Source organism: Passer domesticus, chromosome 2 (assembly GCF_036417665.1).
Source record: "Passer domesticus isolate bPasDom1 chromosome 2, bPasDom1.hap1, whole genome shotgun sequence".
Taxonomy (NCBI): Eukaryota; Metazoa; Chordata; class Aves; order Passeriformes; family Passeridae; genus Passer; species Passer domesticus.
Window position 1 is genome coordinate 34,224,596 of NC_087475.1, and position 17,312 is coordinate 34,241,907.

The following is a 17,312-nucleotide window of genomic DNA, read 5'->3' on the forward strand; positions in this document are numbered from 1 at the left end:
GTGTTGATTCCTCTTAGCTTGGGATTCATGTTTTCATTTCAGCCAGGTATGTTCAGGGTGGCTTTTTCCTGGCTTTCCTTGAAAGTGCAGTGATGTGTTGGATACAAGCATTGATTCTGTCTCCAGGGCAAAATTCCCAATATGTGCAGGAGCCTTGTGGAAGCCAGGGAAAGCTGGCAGTGCAGTGTTGCTGTCTGTGGCTGTTTTCCTGGGGGTGTTTTCTGCTTAAACACACAAAAAAGTTCAGGGCATCTTGACCTGTGTTCAGTTGTTAAGGTGACAGCAGGCAGTGATGCTGATTTCTCTTTTTTAAAGTTGCAGTTCGTGTCTTAAGCTGTTTCAGACAGATTTGGCATAAATGTGCAGCCATGGCTTGGCAGGTTAGAAGTGCAACAGGTGTAGAATATGGTTCAAGTTTAGGAAGAACTCTACTAATTCATATTAAAAATGATGCTGGCAAATGTTTCATTGCAGTAATTGCCTGCAGAGTTGAGCATTTTTTTCCTTGACATGATGATTTCTTACTGCTGCTTCTGTTTTTCAGTTTTCATTTAGAAGATCCTTGAGAGTGGACATCTTTAGAATTTGTGTATGTTGTCATACAAGTGATTAAGAAGATGTTAGTCCCTCTGTGGAGTAAAAAAGAAAAAAAATGGAGGGACAAAACCACTTACTATATTTGTATTTTTAATGGTAATTTTTGAGGTAATCTGTGCTTGCCTATAATGCCTGTGCACTCTTGAAGTCCACAGCCGAAGCACTCCTACTTATTTTCTAAGGTAATGAGAATCATGATCTATTGTCTGAGAAACAAGGATTTTCTCCAGGCATTTTGAGGGGAGAGGGGCAGAGCCACATCTCTTCTGCTCTGCAACAACGTTTCAGTCTTGAGTTGCTTTACACTTCCTTAGCTTGTACACTGAAACTGCTAGAGAGTGTCAATGTTAAAACTTATGTCTGTTCAATCAAGAAGTTCATCATGTCCATTTGCAAAATTCCTGGACAAACTGAAGGATGCCAGTCTGCTCTGGGGATTTTGGACTGAAGCTGGGAAAAGTTGACAATTTTCATGGCAGGGGGGAGTATTTCTGAATTGAGCAGCTTCTGATTCTTCTCCGTTCTTCAAAGGCAGGTAAAGTGAGGCAGGAGCTTTCCCACTGAACGGATGTCACTGGGATCCCTCTCTAATGTCTACGGAATGGAAGCATCATTATCAGGGAGCCTTTCTGATGAGCCCTCATGCCTTGGGGTGTAACTGAGCTGGAAGTTGTGTGGCAGTCCCAGTGTGCACAAGGGGACAGCAGAGTGGTTCTCTGTTAAAAAGAAAAGTGAAATCCCCTGTGGAGGTGGTCTTTGCTGAATGGTGCTGAGGCTCTGGGTCCTCCTGCATCGTGTGGGGACATAGGGTGAATTTGTAGCCTGTTAGGCTCTTAAATAGCATGTCTTACCAAACACAGCACACCTGTAATTTGTTGTAACTGTGGATTTTTGTACACTGTTGATGTGGTTAATATTGCTGAAAAAATCAGACAGTAATCCAGTATTATGACTATTCAGGGCTTTTTTGCCCTCAGTGAGTACTTTTTCTGTTTCTGTCTGCTATCATGGAGGTGTAAGTCTCCTGCCTGAGCTGCTACAAACCCAGTTCTCAAATAACAGCTTGTTACTTTTGTTGAGTGTGTGATTGTTTGTTTTTCTGCTCTCATGGAGTTTTTGGCAGAGGTGAGCTTTCTGTTCTAAAGGTTTTGTTACACTTCCCATTTCTTTGTAAGCTGTCTTTGAAGCGTAGGCATCTCTGCTCTTCTTTCCTAGTCACCCAGGCAGAAGTCCAGGCTTCCTGGGTGTTCTGTCCTGTAGTTGTCTCTCTCAACCTCATGTTTGACCCTACTTTAATTGAATGCTCATGTTATACTTTGCACATAGCTGTCCTTAGTACAGAGTGAAAAGGTTTTATTGCTGCATGTTTATATAGGCTCTAAGAGATGGGAATCGCTTGCCGTAAGCTTTCAACACCTTTTAACAATTGCTAAAAAATTCACCTGAACATAAAACCAAAGCAAGTAGCAAGCACTTCCATTTCTTGCTAAAAAATGGAAGTGCTTGCTACTTGGTAAGAAATGGAAGTGAGGAATACTGCACAACTCCCCTAAGACACTTGTTTTTGTTGTTTCCCAAGGTCTTCTAATGTACCTGATAGTCTTTAAGGCAGGAAATGAAACCTGCCAGCAGATAAGTTGTCATGGGCAGAACCTGCATTTTTTAGGGAGACTTGGCATGCTCCAAGGGGCTGTGTTTGGCCTGGAGTACAAGCTCTCAAACAGGCAGTAAGTTTTATTTGCTCTTGATTGAAATCCTTTAAATTAAAATCTGTCTAATCCTTAAAATCTATCTAATCCTTTAAATTTCACAAGCTGGCAATATGAAAGTAGTCTTCTACACCTGCCTTCAGTATCCTGCAGCAAGCTTCACGTCTGGTGCCCCCAAAACATGCACAAAGACAAGTCCTTCTGACACAAGTGCCTTCTACATGTCAAACAGCTTTTGTCCAAGAGCTTCGTGGAAGTTTCTTCATCTGTACAAGCTACCTTACATTGCTTGCTGGAAGCAAAGCCCTGTGGTGTTTTGACTGTTTAATTTTTGATGTCGCTCTTTTCTTGGACACTGGTCTGCACATATAGCATGACTGCCTTGTCTCCCCTATGTTCCCTGATCTGTGAGAAGGTGAAATAATGTGAAATTATTTGCTATGTAATGGAATTTTATACCTTAAGTGATGATGTAAATGACCTTTGTCCTGTGTCTTTGTCTTCCTCACAGGTTAAATACCTGACTCAGAAATTCTGTATCTGCTTTCTTGATAACTGGAAGCATTGTTTCCTTAGTCAGCTTTCAGGAGTGTGGACCATGTCTTTTTATATAACAGGCTGAAAGGATTGATTTAAACTTTGAGTGATCACTCAAAGTGATTTAGCATTTAGATTCAGTAAACTTACTCTCTTATATACAAAGACTGCTGAAATTTTCCACTAAATTAAACCCTTGTGCCTCAAACAATTCAATTTCAATCTCTTCAAAGCCTTTGGGCAGGCTTCTCTTATCTGGAGATCTTGTTTATCCCGTGGTATTTGGATAATCTCAAGACCCATTGTACAGTAACTAATGTGGAGTGCTTATCAAATAGGATATTCAACTGTGTTGCTTTTTTTAATAGCATGTGGTTATGTTTAAGCAATGAAGCTGTTTACACTTCAGGTGTAGCCAAGCTGGCACTTAGAGTACTTCAGACATTTCAGCTTCAGCTATCTGTAACCTACTTGAGCATATCTTCTGCTTAAAAAGAAGCAAAAAAACCCACCAAAACAGAGTTCTTGTATATTGCTGCAGAATTACTTTTTACTTCTTTTCCTTATTGATTTTCTCATTCAATCCATTACAAACATAGGGGTGATTTTTATTTACTGCTATTAATTGTAAATTGTTATTGAACCTTAGTTAACAAATGTAACATTGAATATTATAGAGTGGCAGGACTAATAAGAATATATATGGATTTTTCTTGACACTTGTTTAGAGTATATAGCTGATAACTGTTTTGATTTTTCTTTTACTAAGTAGAGGTGCAGAAAGTTCTTCCTCTCTCTCTGTAGCATTACAGGCTGAAAAATTAATTTTGAAAAGTTCAAAACCTTTTTTTAATGCAACTGGTGCAGTGCCACTGAAGTATTTTTAAGTGGTACTCTTGATCCCTTCTCAAACTTCTGAAAACCATATTGCTTATGAAATAAATGGTGGTCAGATGACTTAAATGGCATCAGTCACTGCTTTCTATGATTGTCGCTATTTAAAATCTGCCTTTTGCTTTGCATCGATGCCGTAAAGTTTCTTTCTGATTGTTTGTTTGTTTGTTTAGTTTTTTTTAAGGTGTGTTATATTTCTAAATCCTTGCCTTGCTGTGCATCCACCTTATTTCCTGGCCTCCACCCGTCTCTCAGCTAGCTACTGCCACCATGGCAACTCTTCCTCCAGCTGAACAGATGGGACATTGAGTGGAGCGGTGCACCGCTCATGCCCTGCCGGGAATCAGCTGGCGGGTTGCACTTCTTTCTGCAAAATTAAAAGCAGGCTCTGCCCAGCAGAGGCATGCTGGTTTTGAGGGTGCTCAGTTTCACAAATAGTATTGTGATTTAATAGTTGCTTGCAGAAATAAAACATAGTGACTGAACTGGGATTGTTTCTATGCCTGAGACCTCTTTAGAGGAGCTTTGCCTTTAGTTTGAAGAACTTGGCGTCAACCAGCAGCCAGTGATTTTCTGGTAGAACAGTTGTCATCAGCTTGTTTATTTTCTCTTTAGGATGCGTCAGGATGAAACGCCACAGGCATCTAAGCACCAGTGACAGTTCAGACAATGAGAGTAAGTAATACCTGCTAGTTTTTCTTTGGTCTATCACCCCCTTGTGGTTTCCCTCTGTGGTTTGAGGGCAAACTGTTTAACCTCTTAAAATTAAAAAAAAAAATATGTTTCTTGATTGATTTCTTTTTGCATTTGCGGTCTTTGGTGTTCTGAATCATGTCATAGGAGGAAAAAAAGGTTAAGGATCTTATAAGGGGAGTTTTGAGTATACTTAGAATTTTAAGAAAAACTTGTCTTTCTCATTCATATTTGGCAAGAAGAAATCTGTAAATCAAGAGAAATTTTACTGCCCAGGGTTCTATTCTGTGATTATTTTTTAAAAAAGAATCCCGTTGTCTCATGGTATGCAGAGCTTCAACATTAAAATAGTTGGGGGTGGCAAGCTAAATGAGCATTAATGTGTTAGAATTATAATCAGTGTATTGTTATGTTATCTCATACTAGTTCTTGATCTACTCCACTTCAGTCTGTTCAACAGTTTAGTATAAAGTTACACTTCAAGTGTTCCTTGGCAGACATCTGCCTGAATATCTTTCAATTTTATCTGCAAGAAACCCAAAACAGAAAAACCCTGTGTGACAGGGTCTTGTTTGTTTTGTATAAACCTGTGTCTATCTAACAGCTCTATACATGATAATGATTCATTGTCTTATTCACTGCAAGTCATTGATGTATCCTCTGCTGAAATAACATTTTGCCAGAAACATCAAAGATATCACGCTATGGGTTTTTTGCATCTCTCTTTAGCACATTTTAGTATCATTGCTTTATTCTTCAGGGGGTTTTTTTGAGCATTTTCAAGCTCTGTTTTCTTCCTTCTACTTTGTTAGAAAAGAGCTAAATGAAGGAAAGCAGTCTGTCTGCTTATTTCTGTTTACTCATGCTTGTATTGGGCAGAGCAGAGTGTACCCATAAACTTCATGTGCTGTGGTTTTATAAAGAACGAGTGGAACAGGAAGAGCTGAAATTAAGCCTACAGACTGCCTAACAGGTTTTTTTTGCCCACATCTTGTCAAAAATTGTAATTCAAGAGATGGAGGGCCTGGTGTTTCACTGGAAAAATTAAATGAATTGAACCAAGCCATAATGATCCTTTTTTATTTTTTCTTTTTTTTTTAAACAGGTCCTTCTACTTCCTTTTCTTCTTGTTCTAAGTACAGGAGCAAGTCAAAAACACCAGCAAATGAACAAAAGAAGCCTGCTGAGGTAAGAACTGGGTTGGTCACTGGTAGTTTTCTTTCATACAGTTTTCATGTTTCTAAGCCTTGAAGAAGTGAGCTATGAATCTAGTGCTGGTGAGTCCTTTGTCACCTGTCAAATTCTCTGTGAACCCTTATTTTCCTCACTGTGTGAGTATTATAGGAACTCTGATGTTTGATGGACCACAATGACTTATGGCATTTGCAGATAGTAACATGTAGCCTGTTCTTTACCTGGAATTTTAATAACATTTGAAATTGACAAAAGCTGGTATGGTGTTACAATTTAAGAGCCATTCATATGTATGTATTTGGGAAAGATACTGTATTTCTGCTTCAGGATAAAACAGTAGGACACTTAAGTGGGTAGGATATGTATATGCAGTATTTGCTACTTTGTTACTCTTGGCTTTTTACTGTCAGTGTAGCTTTTTTGTTTACTCTGCCATCTCCACCTGTTAGAACTGTAACACTTACCATCACTGTCACTGGACCTGTACTGACCTATTTAATAAATTGACATTTATGCACAATCCAGTGCCTAAATGCCCAAAGCCATCCTGTCAACCATGCCATTGGTAGCCCCTCTAAGTGGAAGATTTGTTGGCTGCCTTTTCTAGATTTTATGCGTGCTTGCTTAAGGTCTGAAGTCAGATACTAACTGCAAATTGGAGAAATATTTCTTGTAGCTCATTCCCCTTGTTACCACGTTGCCTCTGAATGAGTCCTTCAGAATTTTAGTATGACTGCTGAAAAAAGACTGATAAACCCCACTTTATTTCTATAGAATTTAAAGCTATTTACTATACCAGCAGCTTTTTACCTCAGTGGTTACTGCTGTGCAAGGTTGTGTGAAATATGTAGGTTGTGCTCCTGTAGCTTAAGCTATTCAGCAAACATGCTTCATGCTTCTTTTCTAAATGCTGCCAACTAGGTGGGTTTGGTGTGGTAAGAACATGGTAAATGATACAGAACGTGTCATTTCTTTGGAAGCTTAATTCTTATTGCAAGTCAATTCAAGAAGACTCACTTAATTCTAAAATAAAATGGAAAAGAGTTTAAAAAATGGCTAGAACTAGCTAGCTAGTTTTATTTATAGTGTTTTATTTGCAGCTACCAGGAAGGTTAAGAAAAACCCACTAAGCTTTTTGCCTTTAAGATGTTGTTATGAGGATTATGGTTCTGTAAGAATTTAAATCTTAAAAGCAGCTTGTGGCTACTGAGGTCTTGTAAGTGTTGCTCATATGTGCCTAGGCAGTAGCTTTGTTACTAGTCAAGCTGTGCAAATGGGAGCTGAAGCACATATATTGGCAGGCTTGTTGCTGTTTCAGATACACGTTGGTGCTAGTCTCTTACCAATCCCTTCTTTTTGCCCAGCCATTCAGTTTTATTCTTGTATCTCTTCATCCTAGGGATTGCCCTATTACAGCCTTCTTTGAGTTTGCTCCATTTTTTTCTCTTATGTGCATATGTACATTAAAATAATAATTATGAAGATGTGGTCCAGCTATGTAGCATGCAAGTTTTCTGTTTACATAACTTCTAGGAATTAAAACGAGCAGTGTTTTCAGTTCCTCCTTTTCAGATCATCTTTGCTGCCTTTTACCAGTTCTGAGGCAAAATCTTGATTCCTTTAATGCTTGAAATATGAAACTTTGAAGAACAAAATCTGGAATATACACTTGAAATTTAAGAAGTCTATTTCATAATGTAATCCTTCTAGTAATACTGGAATCTCTTTGCCATAATTGACTTAAGATTCTGCTCCTAAGGGGAAAGAAAGAAGAAAACAAAAAAATGAAAGAAATCCCAAACTTTAGAACACATCCTCTTTGGAAAGAGTTTCCTGAGTATAATATTTAAAAGATCCCTGAAACAAATAAAGTTATCCTGGAAAAGGAGTGGAAGTGGAGGTGACAGTAGTACTGTACCTCTTGTACATAGGACTTTTTTGGCTATTGTTTATGTTTTGCTTTTGTTCTGCTAGAAGCAAACACTCCTCCGGCTTCTTTAAAAGCATATGCTGGGAAGTGTAGTATACAAAATGCTTTTGTCAGCAGAGCATTGAAATTGATTATTTATGCATCAAGTGGTGACAGGGGAGCAAAGCAAATACTGAAAAGGGACCCCACTACACATCTAATACCTATTAGATAGAAATTTAAATTTTCAGGCTGACAGCATCTCTTTAGCAAGGCCTCTCTGTAACAAGTTGGCATTGCTCTCCTTTCATTCACCTCTGCTTGCCAGGCAGCAGGCTGTTTCTTGAGTTAGTGATGCAGAAAATCTAGAAGGTCAAAGCTATAAATAGTTGTTTGGGAGTATTTTTGTTCATGGTCTTCATACATTAAATTTTTTTTCATGCCATTAAGCCTTGGTTTTTCAAATAAATTGCATGTGAATACATATCCTTTCTTCCCCTTTCTCTGCCATCATCAGCCCACCCTGAGTACCTGGGTTCTCTCCAAACAAAAGCTTGGGTTTGGTGCTCCAATAAGCAAGTAGTGAGTATGTCCAGTTCAGGACTTACCTAAATAGGCCATGTCCTCTGAGGTTGTCTGTAAAAAGTGATGAGTGGCTGCATCTGAGGACTGCTTGAATTGCCTTTCAGGTGCTTTAGAATCCAGGTGGGCCTGGGAATGGCCTCAGTGGAGCCAGGTCATCTGGTGTTACTGCCAGGCCAGGAGGTGTTGTGTAACAGTGCAGATGTCAAAGCCCATTTCCAGAGCCTGTATCAATCCAGAACAGATTGATTGATTGGTTGGATCTGGTTTCAACTTACTCCAGTTTCCTCCTTAGAGAAGAAGGTGAGAACAAGGGAAGCCTGTAATGATGTTTCTTCAGACCATGGTGCTTCTGTAGGTAACTTCAAAAGCAGGGCTGTGTCTCTTTCATGGTGTTCACCTTCTGGATTACAGTCTATCACAAACTACTGAAATGGTGACTTAAAAATTCTGTTATCCAATTAGCTTTAGCATTTACTGTGAATAAATAAGCTGTGTTGAGGTTAGAGGCACACCAGTAATTCAAAGTCCTAGCTGGTTTGGAGACTTTTATGATGACGTTGGCCACATACCATTTGTGGTGTTGCCCCTCAGTGGATTTAAACGTAGACAGGAGGGACTCACAACCTTCTGCAGCAGGCTGTGTGGGAGCAGCAGGGTAGGAGACATTTGGATGTCTGGCTCAGCATGAAGCCTGTACTTGGCAGTTTCCTGTCTCCATGAAAGCTGAGGCAGAAAATGATGGCAGAGTAGTGGGAATAATTTTTGCAGGGAAAATGCATTAGCTGGACTGGCCTGTATGGCTGACCATGTATTTTCTCTTGTGCTTGTGGGGTCACAAAAGAGCCTAAGAGATCTTTATGACACTCAAATTTATGTATATCTTTTTTCAATCCTGTCTCCTTCTTGAAAGTGCAAGGAAGTTAAGTTAGTGTTGTGCTTTTTTTAAAACCCTTTCCATATAACATGGTAATATTTTACTTCTCTTTGCAAATAGGGTTTCAAATCTCACAGCAGGAGAATTTTTTAATCCCTCATTGCTGATTGTGACAGCTGTATTATCATGTGAAATGCAGCTTATCTTCCAAAAGTAAATGGTCTGCATTCATTACTTGGGTACATGAAACTCTTTTTAGTGGCATTTAACTGCCACATAAATCGTAGGTCTTGATCCTGAGACTGTAAGACTGTACGACTAGACTCTTGGCAGCAAATGGACTCTTTTTGCAGTTTTAAAGTGCCTCATTTTGTTCTGTAACTGAATGTGCAACATGGTTAAACTATATTGCTTTGCATGCACCATGTGTAATGAGAAACTGCCGCTTTTATGTGCATGCTTACCTTAAAAAATTCTGAATTATTCTGAATTATACATGTACAGGCTTTCCAAGACCTCTGGTAAGCATGTGTTATCCATGAGCTACTTTTTAGCCTGCTTGGGTTAATTGATTTAAAAAAATTATGTAAGGCTGGAGGTGCAAACTCATCAGTTACTGCTATGATTTTTTTTCCCTTTGAGATACTGTCTCAGGCTATTTGAACTCTTTAGGAAGAAGTGACCCAAATGCAGAAAGGTGTGGAAGAGCTTGCTTGTGAAAAGGCTGAGCTATTTTACCTTTGAAGTGAATGAGCAGGCGTAACAGTAAAGTGTGAATAGGTTGGAAACAGCAGAGCTGGAGTGCTTCAGTCCTGCCTGTCCTTGTGGTGGAAGAACTGGACAGAAAAGGCAGCCATGAGCATTGAAAAATGAGGCCAAAACTTAGAAAATCTCTAGCAATTTAAAGGATATCCTTTTCATGCAATTAGGCTGGGAAGCTCATCTGCTACAGGAAGTGGTTGAGACTGAGAATTAAACAAGATTAAAAAAGGAATTGGACAGATGATAGCAAGTACAGATTTTTAAAAATATCTGTATAAATTAATATCACTTTAAAAATTGATTGTTAGGATTAACCCCAAAATCCAAAGCTTATGTCTGATTAGCAACCAGAAGGAAACTTGACGTGTTCTTGCACATTCTCCTGGCTCCTGTGATACTGTCAGAGACATGATGTTAGGCAGCATTGATTTAGTATCCAATTTCCTGGCTTTTGCTATACATGCTTGTAAAGGGAGGCTAGAAAGAGTCATGGCTACTTAAATGAAAAGTAGAATATTTCATTTACTTGGGTCCTGGATAATTCATTAAGCTAGTTTTAGGGAGTAAGGGGTTTTTAACATGAGGATTTACTGCCTTGCTTGTCCAAATTGTGTGGACATTTGAAAACTACGTATTTAATTCTACACATATTCCTGACTATCACAGCATTTTTAACATTTTAAGTTTCTCAGTCTAGTTGGTATGTGTGCCTGGAGCTGTAGCTTCATTTCCATTTGAAATTTATGTTGCCTTTTATTTACTTCGCTGCCAAAAATTGCTCAACCAACCAAAAGCCAAAGCAAACCTGCTGTGAGTTTCTACACTTCTCTATAAGGTAAGTTTCTTAGTTCAGGAACTTCATGCCCAGGTTGCAATGTATTAATAGGAAAAACTCTACCTTTCCAGGATAAGCTTACCAAGTTCTGTTCTTGGAGCTTCATCCCCTGTAAATGTCTTTTGCACATGCTGTCTTTTGCACATGCTGTCAAACATCCATACAAAGATAAAGTATGCTCAGATGCTATGTGGCTGTATTACACTTGTAATAAGTCACATTAGAATTTAAATTTTGTTTTATTATTTATTAGGTGATTTTAGGTGTAAACCTGCTGCTGTGTAACTGTCTTTGCTGAGGGCCTGTATTTGAAAGCTACAATAATAGAGTAAGCCTTAATGCTTGGGGGTGTTTGTGGGAATAAAAGTTACTAGATCCTTTCAAAGGAGAATAAACAAAGATTATTTTACCCTCAACTTGATGGAAAAACTCTTGTGTAATTTACATTTCACATAAACTCAAAGTGTCTGACAATAGAATTTCAAACTTGGCCTTTGAGATGGGTTAGGAGGGACACCAAAAATCTAGGAAAATGCTGGATGTTTTCTGGTTAAAGAGGATGCTGGCCCTCATTCCATGCTGTAAAAGATCTAATATATTTTTGCAGAGAAGACAGGACATAGTAGTTCCCTCCTGCTTTTTAAAAAAATCATAGCTCTGTGTTTCTGTGCATCTTCTGACTCCCCAAGAGATGGGTGTGAACTGAAAAGCCTGAGTTGCTGAGTTCTGCTGGGTGCCAGGGAAGCCTCATGCAGTTACATGCAATCCAGCATAAAGTGGGCTTTGATTTTAACAAGAGCAATTAATCATAATTTCCTTAAACCTTGGAGGTGTGGTTCCCAGTCATGGCCTAGATGTTTGTGACAAGTGACTTATCTGTGTTGGGAGTTTGTAAGCAGTTGATCAAAGTACCTGAAAGCACGGAGAGTGTCACAAGAAGAAGTATTGGCTTACATTTCATTTTTAAGAGATGACACAATCCATTTATTTTTCCACATGCATTTGGACAAGACATGGTGAATGAGCAGTGGCATCAGTCAGCTTCAGTAGTAGCTTACAGAGGGGTATTGGAAAAGGTATTTCACTCGTTTTTTTCTTTTCTTAATGTGATTTTAAGTTTGCAGTGGTCATGAACAGAAAGTGCCTGGCAGTCTGTGCAGATCTGATATTTGAATTGTTCATCAAAGATGGGGTTTGTAGAAGGCCATTTATTGTCAAGACCATTCTCTGTTTTCAATGCTAGTATTTTACTGTCTCTGTAGCATTACTTGTATTCTCCCTGATATCTTTAATGGATAAGGATACTTCATACAAAATCATATTCTTTGTTTCAGAGCCTGATTTATTTAGAGTAAGCACAACAGGGTTCAGTGAGGAAGATCATATATTACATTTTCATAGAGTGCTTCCAGAAGGAGTTTGGGTTCAAATCATAGGTGACTTTTGGTGAAGTATTTTAAAATAAATTCTGAGAAGTTATTTTTTCTTGGACATACTCTTCTAATATAATTTCCAAATAGGACTCAGAAGTCTGAAAAACAAATATAATGTGCAAACTATATCTTTGATATCATTGTTTCTTGGTGTATTAGTGCTTCGGGGGAGCAGAGCATCCATATTTCTCAAGACTTTTTGTAGAATTTAGCTTTTAAAGGCTTTCTAGATGTCAATGTGTCTGCAGAGCTGAGCTCTTTTTATGTGTCTCATCCTCTGTCAGGGAGGAGGTATGCAAAAAAGAAAAACCAAGCCACAAAACCAAAAAGACTGGGAGGGAACATAACTGGGACAGGTGACCCAAACTGACCAAAGGGATATTCCACACCATAGAATTGTTAGATAAACTGGGGGAGTTACCCAGAAGGGGAGCTGATCTGGGTTTGGGAAGCAGGCTCTGGTGCTGGTCAGTGGGTGATGAGCAATTGTATTGTGCATCACTTGTTTGAGTTTTTCCTTTATATTATCATTACTGTTACTATTATTTACCATTATTGTTGTATTTTACTTTATTTTCAATAATTAAACTGTTCTTATCTCAACATACAAGTTTTACTTTGATTCTACTCCCCATTCCACCAGGTCTGTGGGGGAAGATGGGAGGAGTTGAGCAAGTGGCTGAGTAGTGTTTAATTTCCAGCTGGGCTTAAAACCACAACATGACTAAAGAGCGAGGTCTTTTGTTCCAGATTTGAGTCCCAGTTCTAAAGCATTAAATATGTAATAGATGTTCTCAATGAAATGGTAATGATTAGATTTGAGACAATGATGACATAGGCAGACACATTTCATTGATGTAATTTACTCAAAGTGCTGTACTGCTTGTGGTTGAAGCTAAAAATTCCTGGCAGCAAAATGAAATTTTAAGTTCAGACCAAGCAGTCTCACCGTGGTAAGGCTAAAACTTGTTTGTACTTTCATGCTCTCTTTGCTAAAAATTAATTTGAGTAAATCCCACTGTCACATAGTAACTACTGTGGAATGCTCTGAGTGGTGGGGAGTTTCTTCTGTGTGGCTCTGGGAGCTGCACTTGGTTATAGCTCAGCTCTGCAAGGCCTTGTTCTGTTGTGTGCTAAAGACACTTGGCACCAGCTGAGTCTGGTTGTGAGAAGTTATGTTTCTGGATGGGAATATCTTATAAACCTAGCTTTGATATGCTCATTTTTCAGGTATTTTCAATTTGTATGATATTACAGGTGATGTTAAAATAAAGTTGAAGGGATTGTCCTTTATATAAAGTAAGAAGTAGAGCTACTTTGGGGTGATGGAAAGATTGACCACTGTGCTTCATGGGCTAACTGGAAATGCAGGTGGCTCTTGCCAAAGAGGGGTGAGTGTGTGCTGTGGAGCAGAGTAGCTGTTGTTCTCTGGACACAGTTAGTAAAGGAGCAGCATTTTTTTGTTTTTCAAATAAATATTGGAAAGAGATGGCCATGAGGAGAAGCTGGCTATCTAAACCCTGGAGGCATGTGTGCTGCTCTTTGTGTTGATGGCCTAGTTCATAGCCTTAAGGCTGACTGCTGAAGTAGAATTTACTTGATTTGTCAGAAAACTCTGTTTGAGTCCCCTGAGTGTTTTGGTTTTTTCCTACAATGAAAGAAATACAGATTGAGTATTCTCATACGTTGCCCTCTGAGAGTATTTTACTGTTGGAAGACCCTGCTTTGCCACACATGAAGAAATGAAGAATGACTAGAGCTAAAGATTGTGATGATTCCAAGTGTCTGCAAGAAATCCTCAATTGCACTGTTAATCACAAGTATGGACAGGCAATTCTTAGGAAGTCTTAGCTGAGTTTTGGAGTCCCTTAAGGTTTCAAGAGTTATCTTTTTATTGATTAAATCTTTCACCTTCGGTGGTACCTGTACTGTAAACTGTAGAAATCTGAAGTAGAGAACTTTGTTGTGGCATGGTGATGGTGTGGTTAGTACTTACAACAGTGAAAAGAAACCCAGAATAAGTTCATGCTCCAGGAGGTTTGTGCTCTAAAAACAGAGATAGGTTTGCATACATAATGAATGATCAGAAGACCTGCTGCTAAGCAGTGTAGTTAGAATACTAATGCCGTTAATAGCATTTTTCATCTAGTGGTTAAGAAATAGTGGGTTTGATTGGAAATACTTCACTTTTACATTCTGTCAGTGGCTTAAAAGGTAGTTTGTAAAGCACTTATCTCAGATAAGATTTGAGAAATATATTTTCTGGTAATTAAAGTGTCATTACACTTCCCCTGTTTCATACTTTTCCCTTCTGGTGTTCTTTGGAATTGTGCCCTCTTAGTGCTTCTCATAATTCTGGCTCTGTACCTGTAACACATAAAACTAAAATGTCTTTTAAGTGGCATAAATAATTTTACATATTATTTTGGTTGTACATATAGTGCTTGGGAAAAAAAAAGAATACTTGCAGTCTCAGTGCTTTCACTCTTGACATTCAGATTTTAATACAGGCCTGTTATGTACCTGAAGAGTTTTATACAGAAGGCAGCAGTGAACACTCTGTTCTGAACCAAGACAGGTAACACATTAATAGCAAATACAAGATCCTTGAATCTGTGGGTTTGAGTACCCTCGGTCAGCTTGCTCTCCTGGCCACCCATATGAGATGCAGTTGTAGAACATAATGAAGTTACACTGATGTTCCAGGTCACCAGCAGCTATTTCAATACCTGTTTACCACAGAGACTTTTTAAGTAATATTTACTGGATGATTTCCAAGAACAGCTGAGAATTTTTGCAGTAGGCATAACCAGTCTGGTACTGTCAAATTGAAAAGGGTACGCAAAGATATTGGGCTCTGGGATTGTTTATTACTCTTCTGGTCATAAAACTGAATTGGTAAGAAGAGAATTCAACCTGTCACAACTTACTGCAGGGATATTTTCCATTTCGTTTTATGGCCCTTTGAGGATTTGGTTTCTTATTACAATAATACAGTTAATTAGTTGCAATGTCTCCCTAAAACCAAGTCACAGTTACTGTTTGCTTTACTGAACATTAAGCTGGTGCAGTGCAGCAGTGGAGGAAAAAAACTATAGAGGATAAATATGCCCTTTATTTAAATTGCATGCACCTGTAGTTGACAGATACTGACATTAAGTAAGCTTTGAGATGACTGATAATCATGTTTACATGCTTGTAAAAACTTAACTCTCTGGAGGCAAGTGTAATGGCTGGGGATCTGCTGCCATGGTTTGCTTTGTATGAGGATGGTGTTTCATGGTAGAGGTTTGCTGAAAGATACTGGCTGGATTTTCTCTATCACTGCTTACACACAGAGCAACACAGGTCTTGTGTTCCAGCAAAGGCAGCTGTTCATCTTCGATCTCAGAGGTCCCAACTAATAAAACTTCAAGTGGTTTTAATAAATGAGCAAGTGCCTATCCATCAGTTTTGCCATGGCAACTGTTTGTAGCCCATGATGAATATGACAGTTTAAAGTAGCTGAACTGAGTGAAAGAAAAGGATATCCTACTTTGTATCTAAGTTCGGGTACACCCTACAGGCTGGCAATAAGCTGATTGAAAATGTGGTGAGGAGTCTTGAATAAGATGCAGGCTTCCTTTCTCCTCTCTCTGGTTATCTGTAAAAACCTTCTTCCTTCTGGTTAGCCCTTGGGCAGCAGCATGGTTTTGAATTAGTGTCAACTTCTTATCATACCATACCTAATGCACTAAAAATTAATAATCTAGGTAGTTTCAGATTGATTTGTTTGTGTTGATACTATTTAAAAAATTATCAATGTATATGCACTGTTTCAGTGTAGGTAAGAAAAATACCTGCCTCATTCTTTAACACAATGCTCTTTCTCAAATCCATCTTTGCACTCTGTGTTTCCTGCAGGTGTTCCGCAAGGATCTCATTAGTGCCATGAAACTCCCAGATTCTCACCATGTCAACCCTGATGAGTATTACGTCTTTGCAGACACTTGGAAGCAAGAATGGGAGAAAGGGGTTCAGGTTCCAGCCAGTCCAGAAACTATTCCGCAGCCTTCTCTCAGGTACTGGTGATCAGACATGGATCATGTGTACAAGATGGCAACTCAGAGAAGATGGTCTCTCAAAACCAAGTTGTCTAAGTGCAGTCAGATTTTCTCTGTTGGTGTGTTTAAATCTGCAGTGTAGCAGCCTTCAGACGTGTTCTTAAACCACACAAGTGCCAATTTGGAAAACATTTCTGTGGTGCTTCAGTCCAGATCTCATTCTGTCTGCACACTGTTGCAGTATCTACATTGCGAGTGTAAAGAGATCTTTTTTCCTCAGGCACATGGTGCTATGGATTAAAAGCTGTTTTTTATTTGAGCATGGGGAGTTGAATAAATTAAAAATAAACCCATATCTTATGCATATTACTTGAAAGGTTTCCCTACACTGCATAATGGTATAGAGCTCTAGACATGCAGTAATCACTGATACCTGGTAAAATCACACATTTGTTTATATAATCTAATTTTGGTTATTCTCAATGTTTTAGCTTTTTCTACCTTCTCTCACCACAGTTGGCTGTTTAACATTACAGAAGTTCAGTGATCTCAGATTCTGAAGATAAGATAAAGAATCTTCTGTTCTCTCACACTGTGTTTAGGCTAGGGAAACATAGCACTGTAGTCCTGCAGCCCTTCCTGGTGGAAACAAAGCATATTTGAACACAGAAAGGTTAATGCCAGCATGCTCTTCAAGACTAAGATAAATGAATTGTCTGGTGAAAGTGCTGAGTCAGCATAATTTAATTGCCACTGATGCTATTGTCACTAACAAGTTATTAAAAATAAGTATATTGCAGCTCATATCAGCAGTATTATATTCGAGGAAAAAAACTGGACCAGAAAAAAGAAACGCTCACAAGAGAATTAGAGCAAAAAATGAGCAGGGTAAAGGGGGATGAAGAATGGCAGAAGAACATTGTTTGTTTTAACATTGATAATCCACATTGTCCAGTTAGAATTATGTGAGATACAGCTTGACAGCTGCCTCCTCCTTCTTTGCTGCCTTATTTTCTAGAGTTTTTATCTTGTCCTGTGGAGGGTGAGCTCCAGAAAGCATATAGAGCTGCTCATGCATGGCACTGTTACATTATGTCTCTGGCTTCCTTCCACATGTAGGGCTTTTTGCATTGAATTCAGAGAAAGATTGAACTTTATCTAGTTAGGATTATTCTTTCCATTCCAAAATCAAACCAATTAAACACAGAGTTTTATCTCTGAAAATATTTGAAAGAAACAACAGAAAG

The 17,312-nt window shown here is 38.7% G+C and overlaps 1 protein-coding gene across 6 annotated transcripts in view; it reads left to right on the plus strand.

Moving 5' to 3' along the window:
- Positions 1-17,312, plus strand: part of JADE3 (jade family PHD finger 3) — a 64,260-nt gene that overhangs the window by 27,569 nt on the left and 19,379 nt on the right. For 5 of the 6 annotated variants that reach the window (XM_064408190.1, XM_064408188.1, XM_064408185.1 and 2 more), the window contains 3 exons: positions 4,353-4,412; positions 5,536-5,618; positions 15,926-16,083. In XM_064408190.1, the coding sequence (XP_064264260.1) occupies positions 4,364-4,412; positions 5,536-5,618; positions 15,926-16,083 (290 nt within the window). In that variant the 5' untranslated portion in view covers positions 4,353-4,363. Of the gene's footprint in view, positions 1-404; positions 1,723-4,352; positions 4,413-5,535; positions 5,619-15,925; positions 16,084-17,312 lie in introns of those variants that run through there. The other variant, XM_064408189.1, reaches the window with a different exon arrangement.